At 32.1% G+C, this 12,273-nt stretch overlaps 1 protein-coding gene across 3 annotated transcripts in view; it reads right to left on the bottom strand.

The window, feature by feature from the left end:
• The window catches only part of SOS2 (SOS Ras/Rho guanine nucleotide exchange factor 2), a 90,698-nt gene that overhangs the window by 33,779 nt on the left and 44,646 nt on the right, over positions 1–12,273 (bottom strand). For all 3 annotated transcript variants that reach the window (XM_033107194.1, XM_033107196.1, XM_033107195.1), the window contains exons 9-12: positions 7,043–7,170; positions 5,890–6,545; positions 5,428–5,509; positions 3,742–3,864 (exon numbers count right to left, since the gene is read on the bottom strand). In XM_033107194.1, coding sequence (XP_032963085.1) covers positions 3,742–3,864; positions 5,428–5,509; positions 5,890–6,545; positions 7,043–7,170 — 989 coding nt within the window. The remainder of the gene's footprint in view (positions 1–3,741; positions 3,865–5,427; positions 5,510–5,889; positions 6,546–7,042; positions 7,171–12,273) is intronic.

Below are 12,273 nucleotides of genomic sequence, written 5' to 3'. Positions count from 1 at the left end.
GGAAGCTTCTCAACAATAACATTTTATATCTTGAAAGAAGTTTGGATCACAGAGATGTATGTTAAAATTTACCCAAAGTACACTTAAGATGCGCGTGTCACTGTACACACATTTTAGAACAAAAGAACAATAAACAAATACTGTTAATGATGTACAAATTGAATAAGGAGAAGTGTACTTTGAAATACATCCCTCAAATTAGATGATTAATGGACCAATAGAAGAATGATAAATGAATAATGTGACAAAATAAATCTAGCAAAATGTTAGCAGTAGATCCAGGTGGTGAATTTATGAGTGTTCATTATAAAATTCTTTCAACTTTGCTTTACGTTAAAATTTTGTAATACAATGTTGAAAAAAATTATCATTATAAAATTCATAGTAGTCCCCCCTTATCCACAGAGGAAACAATCTAAGAACCCCCAATGGATGCCTAAAACTCTGGATAGTACCAAAGCCTACATCCACTATGTTTTTTCCTATATATACTTGATAAAGTTTAATTTATAAATTAGGCAATTTCACAGACGGAAGATTTGTTCTTAACCATAGTTAGCAAACTCAGCATACAATTTTTTTTCTTTTCTTATTAAGTCAAGAACTTTTACCTTTCCACTTAAAGGAAGCACTTTACATTTTCTCTTTGGCGTATTCAAATTGCCAGCATCACTACTCTTGTACTTTATTAAGTAAAATAAGGGGTACTTGAACACAAGCACTACAATATCAGACACTCGAATTGATAATTGAGACAGTTAATAAGTGATTAACAGGCAGATACAGTATACAGTATGGATATACTGGATAAAGTGATGATTCACGTTCCAGGTGGGATGGAGCAGGACAGCATGAGATTTCATCACATTACTCAGAATAGTTTGCAATTTAAAACTTATGAATTGTTCATTTCTGGAATTTTCCACTTAATAGTTGCAGACCATGGTTGACTACAGGTAACTGAAAACCACTGAATGTGAAACCATGGATAAGGGTAGACTACTGCATCATTGCTAAAAATCCTTCAGTGCTTACAGGACAAGGTTAACAACTTGGCTTAGATTTCAAGACCATTTTACCACCTCATTCCATATAGTTAATCTCATCTACAACGCCTTGCATTACAATGTCTTCATTCCTTGTAAGTCTATGTCTTACCAATTTCCTCTGGGCACCATTCTCATTTCTGCCTTCTTGCCTTTGTTCATACTATTTCCCATAACTTTGAATACCTACAATCACCATTCTGCCTAAGTCCTTCATCCTTTAGAGATAATCTCAGATTTTATCTCTTTCAAGATGCCTTCCCTAATTACTCCACCATTATCTTAGCTATTCCTGAAATTTCATAGGGATGTATTTTTCTAAACCACTTAAACACAAGTAGAATAATGCATAACTATTTCATGTATCCTTTTGCCCCAACAAAATCATAACATTGTGGTGGCAAAGACGATATTCTGTTATTTCTCTACTCACCATAGTTCTAAGCACAGGACTGGGAACAGAAAATGCTTGGAAATAAATACTTAAAGAACATACATGGCTAATCATTATGTTGCATACCTGAAACTAGTATAATATTGTATGTTACCTGCAATTGAAAAATTTTAAAAATTATAAAAATAAATGAGGTTATGACGACTGAAAAAAAAAAAAGACTACACATGACTGAGCATCTAAGATTATATTCTGCCCCTATATAGCAATCTCACGTTGTACCTTATATCAAGGGGCTTAATTTGAGTGTACATTATTGGTACAACTGCATCATAGCTAGTAGAAAAAAATTAACTGTTTCTTTATTGCTGAGAGGTCATCTTATTTTCTTATATAACTAATGACATATTAAAAGTGTTGGCTAAGAGACATATAAAACTGCATTTATTTGTGGCAATTATTCTGGAAAATAATATACTCAGTTCCAAAGTTGCAATTTATTGGTCAACAGTAATCAAGGAACCGTAACATTTTCAGAGAAAAATTTTTTTACATCATATTCAATTAATAAGATATGCCAGTTTTCCCAGGGAAAGGGATAGTAATACCTTGGTTTTCACTTGGACTGTAAAGAAGGCTAATCAAAGAAGTTTTCAAATTTTTTTTTTGTTGAAGTTTTCAATTTTTAATGTTCAGTGGTAAAAAAAAACAACAACACAGATTTAGGAAGTCAGACAGATAAGAGTTTGAATCCTGTCCTGCCACTTTATTTGACCTATCTCAAACTACTTTACCCTGCTAAGTTTCATTTCCTTCTTACATCAAGTAGAAACAGTAATTGTGTTGTGAGGATGAGATTAAAAAAATAAAGCATTTAGGCACACAGTAAGTACCTAACAACTGGCAGCTGCTATTATCAAATACATTTTTAGAAATTACTGAAATTATTTTTTTAGATAAAGTAACGAATGCTGATTCATTCTGTGGGAGAAGAGCTTCAATTTCCATCCAAGGTATGATTAAACAATACAGTGAATGGTTAAATAGAAAAAATTTATTACAGTAAAAGACACATTGCCATTAATCCCCCCTCAAAATACTCCCCCTCGCTTCAAACACACTTATGTCACTGTTCTTGCCACTTTCTGAAGCAGTTCCGGAAAGTTCTCTTTCATGAGTGTTTTCAGTTGCGCTGTCATGGCTGCCTTGATGTCCTGAATCATTTTGACTTTGGGGAAGAGCCAGAAGTCCCATGGTGCCAGATCTGGTGAATAAGGTGGATGATGACACACTGTAATGTTTTTATTTGACAGAAATTGCCGTACAAGAAGTAATGTGTGACACAGAGGGTTGGAATGATGGAGGGTGATTTACGGCACACTTTAAAACACACCTTCTCTCAATCATAGCTCACACCTGACTGACTACACCGAACAAGTTGAACTTTGTCACATACTGTTACTAAGGTTTGATGCACCACTTCCCATATTGAAGATCCCTGCCTTTTCATTGGATGGCACTCAGCAGCAGCATTCACCGTATTTTGTGATCACAACAGAAATGCTGTATGTCACACATCATTTCTGGTATGGCAATTTCTGTCAAATAAAAACATTATACGGTGTGTCCTCATCCGCCTTATTCATTGGCTCTGGCACCCTACAACTTCTGGCTCTTTCCCAAAGTCAAAATGACCATGAAAGGTAAATGTTTTGATTCAGTTCAGGACACTGAGGCAGCCATGACAGCGTCACTAAAGACACTCATGAAAGAGGATTTCCAGAACTGCTTCAGAAAGTGGCAAGAATGATGGGACAAGTGTGTACAAAGCGAGGGGGAGTATTTTGAGGGGGATTAATTGCAATGTGTCTTTTACTGTAATAAATTTTTTTATTTAAACATTCACCTTATTTTTCTATCATACTTTGTAAATATTATAAGCTGTAAAAAGCCCCAAATTACTAGGTGATCACAATGAGACATGAAGGAAAAAGGGGGGGAGTTGACAGTAGACAAACTCATATGCATTTTTATAATTTTTACTTAATAGGTATCCTGGATTGTAAGCATAATATATCACATGATAAGAGATACGTCATGCAAATAACACATTATATTTTAATAATTAAAATATTTCAGGGTATTCAAAAGGAGCTTCAGATAAAGAACTTTGGAAGTTTAACTTAACTGCTATGAGGTTAACAATAATACCTATACCTGAATTAAGAGGTAAGAACTTTTGTGCTAACTAAATATTGAAAATTGAATGGCACATAAAAAAGTATAATATTCAAGCCAAACCTAAGTTGTACTGGTTGGACATATTCCTTGCGAAACCTTTTAAGGTCTGCACTAATTGGCTGCTCGCCTTTCTCTACTGCCAATTTATCTGCTTCAGTAGGTTCTGGCTCTGGAATTTCAAATCTAAGAAGAAAAGCAAAATAAGAGAAAATTTTCACTGTTCACACATAAGCAAAAAAGATTTCAAATACAGCAGGAAAAACATTTTAACTAAGCAACATTCTTTCCTACTAGTTATGTGAAATTACAATTACTGATAAACTTCCCTTAAAGCATTATCTACTATAAAAACATGCCCTTTGGATATACAGTACTAAGGTTTTATATATTAACTTTTATCAAAAAAGTTTAATAACCAGCACTTATCGACATAAAAAAGGTCAATGGAAAAGATCCAAGAAAAGACTCTTTCAAGAGTTTAACCTGTTTAAAGAACATAACAGAGATGGCTTATCTAATAATCTATCCTTAATATTAAAAAATATATAAATCTACACATAAATTTCCTTAAATAAATGAATATAAATGCAAAGAGAAAGCCCAACCTGAATTTTAAACAATATTTTAAAACATACTTAAGTGGATAATAGAAAAATAAAGTTAAAAAAACACACAAAACTTTGCCCAACCATAGGAAATATAGCTAAAATATAAGTCTAACATGTGCTTTCCTTATTTTGGACATGGAAATACAACTGAGCAAATCTTCACAGCTCATTACACTGACTCAGTCTGCTAAACTTAGTTTCATACAACAACATACTGATAGGCGTCAAGATAAAATTCTTGTATTAAGTTTTAAAATGTGAAACAAAAATTATTTTGGAGTCCAGACACTACATTTTAACCTATATAAAGCACAAAAGTGCCATTAATATACTCAGTAAAAGAGAAAAATTCAATCTAAAACTTACTTTTTAAAATTAATGATAATGAAGCTGTTTCTTTTTTAGGTCTAATAATAATGTGATTGTAAGAAGAGTACTTACTTATCTTTTAGAAATACAAATGAAAATATTTACAGGTCAAATACATTGTCTAGGATTTACTTCAAAATACAGTTGTCCCTTGGTATCCATAGGGGATTGGTTCCAGGACACCAATGGACACCAAAATCCACCGATGCTGGAGTCCCTTAGTCAGTCCTCCATATCTTTGGATATGGCTACGAATAAGGATAAGGAATCCTCGGATAAAGAAGGCCAACGTAATCCTGGGGTTAGGATTTGGAAGTTGGTAGGGAAACAGATGCCACGAGTTGATAATTACTGAATTTGAATGACTGATAAATGGGGTTATTATATTTTTCTATTTACTCTTGTATGTGTTTTGAAATTTTCCACAATACAAAGTTTGTTTTAAAAGTGAAAAGTAAAAGAGTCTCTTTTAAGGAAGTACTCTTTTATTGTACAGAAAATATTTCATTAAGATACATAGTTTTTTTAATCCTCTAAAACTGGGTCTTCCTGATTACTACTATAAATATTTCTAAAACCTGAAAAGACCTCTGTTATAAACAGGGATTTCATTAAGCACGTTGTTTAAAGAGAACAGAAATACTCTAATTTAATGCCAAATAAACTATGTTCAAAAACTACTTGAATACATACTAGGTACCCAGTATTCTACAAGTTAAAAATAGGTAACTTTTTACAAAGTGTTAAGTGAAATAAATATTTTTCTTACCGTTCAATCAGTAAGCTTAGCAATTCCTGTGGTTTACAAAATGAACGATATGTAGTAAGAAAAGTACGAACAAAATTGGGATCTGAAAAGGTAGAGCATAAAACAGGTTGCATGTTCAATTTATTCAGCATATTTTGGAGGCCTTACTTCCTTTTTCGCTTTATTCTGGCTCTTCCCACTGTGGCTCTTCCTGCCAACCATGGTATTTCTTGAGAAATGAGGATTGTTTTCAAATTCAAATTCATGAATATACAAGTTTTACGAATATTTAATAATTAATGAAGTTAACAATATTGTATTTTAGAGATGTTTAATTAGTTACTTATTCCTTTTGATTTTGCAGTATTCGTTTTATATTTTAGAAACAATCCATTACATCCAGGCCTCAAGCATTTTTGAACATTCTTGAAAAGCTTTCAGATCCTTGGCCCTAGATAATCACTTGTAATGAGTTTCACATACCTGCATACATATGATACGTTAACCTTTCAATTAATTTCACCACAGTTCCTCCTTTAATGATGGGGATTCCACTTCTACTTTGCAAGTTGTCTTCAAAAACAATGTTTTCCTCAGAGTCTTTTACCACAAAACGATATACTTCAGGACTTGGTAATCTCAGTGGCTGCTCATTTTCTTCTTTCAATAGTACTGAATCTAGCATTCGATCTAGAGTACTACGATAATGAAGAGAAATAAGTGCTGCCATCCAATTATTTTTCTCTTCAGCAGACTTAGCAGCAAATATTATGCTGTTTTCATCTTTGGATACTAATTCAAAAGCATGTTTGTACTCACAAGTATCTTCTTTATCAAATATTTGTATTTTTCTCATGACAAATTTTTCTTTTAATCTGTATTCGGCACTACTGTAACCTGGAAGGCGAGACTGGCTATGGTTGGGTTTGCAGCTAATCATTAAACCATCAAAGAGAAAAATATGCCGTTCATGTTTAGCACCAATTCTTGTCAACGGACCTTCCATAATAAATTCATTACAACATTGTCCAATATCTTTGCCTTCCCATCCATCTATGTTTTTCTGAATTTCATTCATTTTTTTAATAGCCAGGTGCTTGCTTCTTAATTGGCGATTATAAAAAGGGCAAACAGAATCCCTAAAAAAAATACCAAGACAATTTTAGCTTTTTCAATCGATAGGTAACCCTAATTGCTTTAAGTGTAAACTACCTCAAATCAAGTAACAAAAATATTAAATAACCAAACACTAGATTTTGCACACAGCATTTACTTTCTTCTAATAACTTTACCACTAAATGATACATGCTTCAATTTCACTATTGTGAAAGAGAAGCACTAGAGACTCTATATTTCATTCCTTTTACCACAAGAATTAAAATGATAAATAATCCTATATTTTTATATAAATTACACAAAATATTATTAAATATATCTTTTTAAATTTTATTACATATATCTTAATAATACGAATATGCCAACTTTAAAAGACTAAAAGACAAAAAAAAAGTAAAACAAAAGTATAACTTTTAAAAATGCACTATTATTGTAAGTAACACTTCTTGAGAAAACCAGGCATCAGATGTAAATAAAGTACTATGCAGAAGCATTCATATTTTCAACGGTTTGGAATTACCCAGGTCGGCGTCGAGGTGAATACTGCTTGTAAATTCGGTCCATACTACCTTGGAGATTCATGAGAGCAGTAATAGCTTGGTTCAAACATTCTTTGTCTTCTTCTTCTTCACTGCATGCTTTCAATTGCTAAGAAAAACCAAAAAGAAAAATTAAACCTGCATTGTTCAATTCTTTCCCTTTCTCGTAATTAGAGGAACATAAATAAATATTACAAATTCTAGCTGAATTTTAAATATAGTTAATAAAAACAGCTATAATTTCATGTAGTTATGCATACTTCCTAAGCCCTTAGACCAACCCTCTTTCCACATATGTATTAAGTTGGTGCAAAAGTAATTGCAGTTTTTGCTATTATTTTTAACCCTTTAAACCGCAATTACTTTTGCACCAACCTATAAATACAGTACAGATATAAAGTCCTATTACCATAGCAATCAGAAAAAGAAGCAAGTGTGATAAGCATTTGGACATTTTCCAGATATATAAAAACACTTCAAAACATGAAGCTTAAAAGTGACTTTTATTTATTAATTATGAATAGAGAAAATAAGATAAACACGCAAATTATTTCATATACTCTAATAATTAAATTCTTGTTTTAGAGATTTCTAAAAGCTTGAATATCTGTTATACAATATAATCAAGCTGTTAACTTTAGCACTTCAATCCATCAAAACTTTTCAGAAAACAGCACCTCACAAAGGATTCAACTGATACTTTTCACCACGTAAAATTCAACCAGTCTAGCAAATATCAAGAAACCATGAAAGTTAATATTGTACTTTATTAATCCTTAGAAATAAGATTTATAAACTGCATTGTTAATCTTAACTTTGGCTTTATTTATCCAAAAATTTCTCTTGTATCTCACTCTCAAAAGGGAAGAAAATTTACATTATAATGTGTAATTCAGATTGGATGATGCTCCAATGTTTTAATTTGTTTGATAGAAGAATTCAAAGTGGAGCATTATATAGATATATAGAGATATTACAGGGATATATTTATGCAAGAATATAGAAAAATTATAATCACTTCTTTCAAACAAATTTTAAAAATTTAAATATATTTCATGATCTTAAACTACTCTGTTTCCCCAAAAATACGACCTAGCCGGACAATCAGCTCTAATGCGTCTTTTGGAGCAAAAATTAATATAAGACCCGGTCTTATATCATATAAGACCCGGTATTTATTATAATATAGTATAGTATATAAGACCAGGTCTTACAGTAAATTTTTTGGGGGTCTTATATTAATTTTTGCTCCAAAAGATGCATTAGAGCTGACTGTCCAGCTAGGTCTTATTTTCGGGGAAACACAGTATCTTACAAGAAATTTTGTGACAAATTTTCTTTATATTCCAAGAACAACAGGAAAACCATTCAGCAATGGCTCCCCTTCCTCCTCAAGGAACTGAATAGATATTGTTTGAATACTAGGTCCATTACCTCTCATTTCCATGTTCTAGAAATTATTCTCTATATGGAGCACAGAGCCATCTGATATTTTTCAAGATACTTTAATCAAATCAAAAGACATGCAATATAAATAATTTAAGTGACTACCATTAGAAAACCTTAATCTCAAGATTAAGAAATGAAAAATTGAAAGGATGAAGGAAAAAAATACAAAATACTGGAAGTTTAAAAAAGGATCAGTAGTTGATCATTCATGCTGACTTCTAAAGGTGAAAATTACTACCAAATCACTTATTATGCTGTTTTAAAGATTTCTTATACAAAGATTCTTCTCAGCTCCACTCTATTTCCTTAGTAAATATGGGTATTCTTGATATAAAATACTTAATTACAGGTTTTTTGTTCTTACTGCTTTTATTGATTCAAATTTCCAAATTATCACTAATAATGATATTCTACCAAAATGAGAACTGTTTTTCAACTTAGGTGTATGAGGATACTAAATTCTATCTAGTCGGTCTTCAGGATGCTCAAACTCCTCCGTATAAATGGCCACGTCATTTCTAACTATCCATGTAATAATTACAGGCCATCAAAGATATAAAACTTCAAGCTATTTAAAGCATAGGATTTTCTGCTGATATCAGTATATATAAAACAACAGCTCTGTTTGGTATAACCTTAGTTCAATAATTTTCTAAACATTTGTTGAATTTTCAGAAGAATAAACATCAGATTAATGAATATCCAAGCTAATTCCCTACAGACATTTAGAAAGAATATATTCACGCATTTTACACTGACATAGAAATTACCACACTGAACTACTTGCAAATTACTCATGCTCTTTCACACCCCTATGGCTTTCTACCCATCCTTATCCACCTGGTGAATTTAGCTCCTGTGATACAATTGAAATGCCGCCTCCCTATGAAGCTCTTCCCTTTTCCTGACCGCTTAAATTTTCCTTTTGAAATAATATCAAATTTATAGAAAAGCTGTAAAAATAACACAAATAATTCCTGATACTCTGAGTCACCAAGTTTTAACATCGCATCATTTAGTGTGTAAGTGTATGTGCACCATTTCCCCCCTGAACTATCTAAGAGTAGTTTGTAGCACTATCCTTTCAGTTCCTTACTGAGGAAGAGAAACCGTTGCTGAGTGGTTCTGAGATTGTTTTTGGAATATGAGGAAAACTCAAATGTATCATCAATTATTCTCAAACAGTATCATTCTCCTTTAATATTTCAGCAGTAAGTCTTAGAACAAAGATATTCTTTCACACTATAGTGATCAACTTCTGGATATTTAACATTGGTAAAGTTCTATGACCTAATTTACAGTGCATATCCCATTTTGTCAATATCCTAATCATGTCCTTTAGGGCAATTTCCCTTCCAATACAGTATCCAGTGTTGCACTCAGGGGACATGTTTCTATTGTCTCTTTTAATCTGAATAGTTCCTCACCATTTGTCTTTCATAATAAATAACACACACACACACCAGAATAGTAGGATAAACCCCTATCTAGCTAACGCCCGTATGAATTTTTCTAACTTCCCTAGACAGAGTTAGTTACTCCTGCTTCAGTGATCCCATATTACTACTTGTACTAGGCACTTACATTGCAATTATTTGCTATTCAACCTCTTCACTAAACCATGAACTCTTTAAATATGGGGATACGTTTTATTCATTTTTAGTATAGTACCTGCAAATGGTAGGCTCACAATAAGGTAATTAGAATGAGTGGCTACTGTACAAATACTTACAATTTTGTTAATTGTTTAGACAAATAACAACGAACATTTATTGAACTCTTATTCTGTGCATCTTATTCTTATTCTGAACTCTTAGTCTTTCATGCATTCACTTAATCTTTGTTACAACTCTGTAAGATAGGTACTATAATTACACACATTACAGACAAAGAAACTGAGGCACAGAGAGGTTGAGTAATCCACCCAAGATGAGTGGAAAAGTTTGTATTCAAACCTGGAACTCTGACTCCAGGATCCATACTTTTTCCCACACTACTACATGCCTGTCTACAATGACACCAGGTACAATTATGCAAAGTACTGGTTTATGACTAAGTCTGGTGACCATGAGTTGAAAGGGATCCCATGTTAAAAATAAACTGAATAATTACACAGTTTAAGAAATATAAAGAAGTGTGCTTTAGAAAAGAGGTAAAAGAGAATAAATACCCTTGCAATATGTAAACTAAGTAATAAAGTGGATTAATATGTAGTATCTTATGTAGTATCTCATTAATATGTAGTATCTTATGAAATTGACTAAAGCATAAATTCTTTACTTACCTGATAATCATTATTCTCATTAGCTGTCTATAAGTGTGCCCTGTCCAAGATTTTACACTTCATGTAAGTTTTGTCTTAACTCTATAAGACTTCACTGAAATACTTACCATGCTTCTCTTGAATTCCTATAAAATGCTATTATCTACACTACATGTGCCTAAAGCAAGGGAAATTTTGATAAATTATGAACTTGTCTGCAATTCTTTACACTGGGTGTTCAGTTTAGATGTGAAATAATGTATATCATCAATTCTATTTTGGCAACAATAAACTTCTCTCTAGAGTTTCATAAAAATAGAATTTTTGTAATTTGGTGGGAAATTCAACTCATTAAAACCTACCACTTCCTATTAAGCTTTAACGTAATTTAAGATAAAGTTCTCTTGAGAGGAGAATTTTTATTCTTTCCATTACTAAATTTACAGGGAATGACCAGAGAGTTAGAGAGTAAAAGAATGTTACTTGGCTTTAAATAAAACAATTCTGAAGTGAAAGACTAGGTATGTTCTTAATAACAGAAGAATAAACATATATTTTTTTCTTAGAATAAGAAGTATATTATAAAGTTATTATAAATAATGAAATGATTTTTTTCTTTCTCCCCTTACATAAGGACTGAAATATATGTTAAGAAAGAAATCTAAAATTTATGAGGAAAAAAACAGAAAATGAAAGCAGTTGGTGATTAACCCCAAAAGGATTTAAATTTGAAAAGAAAAAAGAAACATATTACCTATAAAATGGACTTTACAGTACTGCTATGAATAAGAATAATCCAACAAGGTACTGTAAAATAATTTCAAGTAAACTATATATGATAGCCTACCATTTCCTAATATAGTTGTTTCTCTATTTGCTTATCATAAATTCTGATTCTGAGAAGTGAAACTCAAATAATATCATAAATGCTATGTCCACAAATAAATCTCCCCTTAGTATATAGTTGAAGCAGATACTTCAATAAAATTAAAACTGACTGCTCCAGAATTTTGTTTTCTATTTCCAAAGGAATGTGACAGCCTTAAGTGACACTGGTCCTGCCTTCTCTCTTATGGTTCTCACCCCAAAGTGAGCATAACATGAAATTTCTTTTGGATGAGTACTTGAAAGCAAACAGTATCACTAATTAATTGCCCAAAAAGGCAATCTACAGAATGGGAGAAATATTTGCAAATGATATATTTGATAAGGTATTAACAACAAAATACAAACAACCCACATAAAAAATGGGCAAAGGACTTGAATAGACATTTCTCCAAAGAAGATATACAAATAACAACAAGAACATGAAAAGATGTTCACCATCACTAATTATTAGGGAAATGAAAATCCAAACCACAATGAGATACCACCTCACATCTATCAGATAGCTACTATCAAAAACAGAAATAACAAGTGTTGGCAAGGATGTGGAGAAACTGGCACCGTTGTACACTGTTGGTGGGGACGTAAAATGGTGTAGTTGCTATGAAACACAGT

This window comes from Rhinolophus ferrumequinum, chromosome 6, assembly GCF_004115265.2.
Source record: "Rhinolophus ferrumequinum isolate MPI-CBG mRhiFer1 chromosome 6, mRhiFer1_v1.p, whole genome shotgun sequence".
Classification (NCBI taxonomy): Eukaryota; Metazoa; Chordata; class Mammalia; order Chiroptera; family Rhinolophidae; genus Rhinolophus; species Rhinolophus ferrumequinum.
Note: the sequence above shows the minus strand (reverse complement) of the source record. Positions and strands in the feature narration are given on the sequence as shown.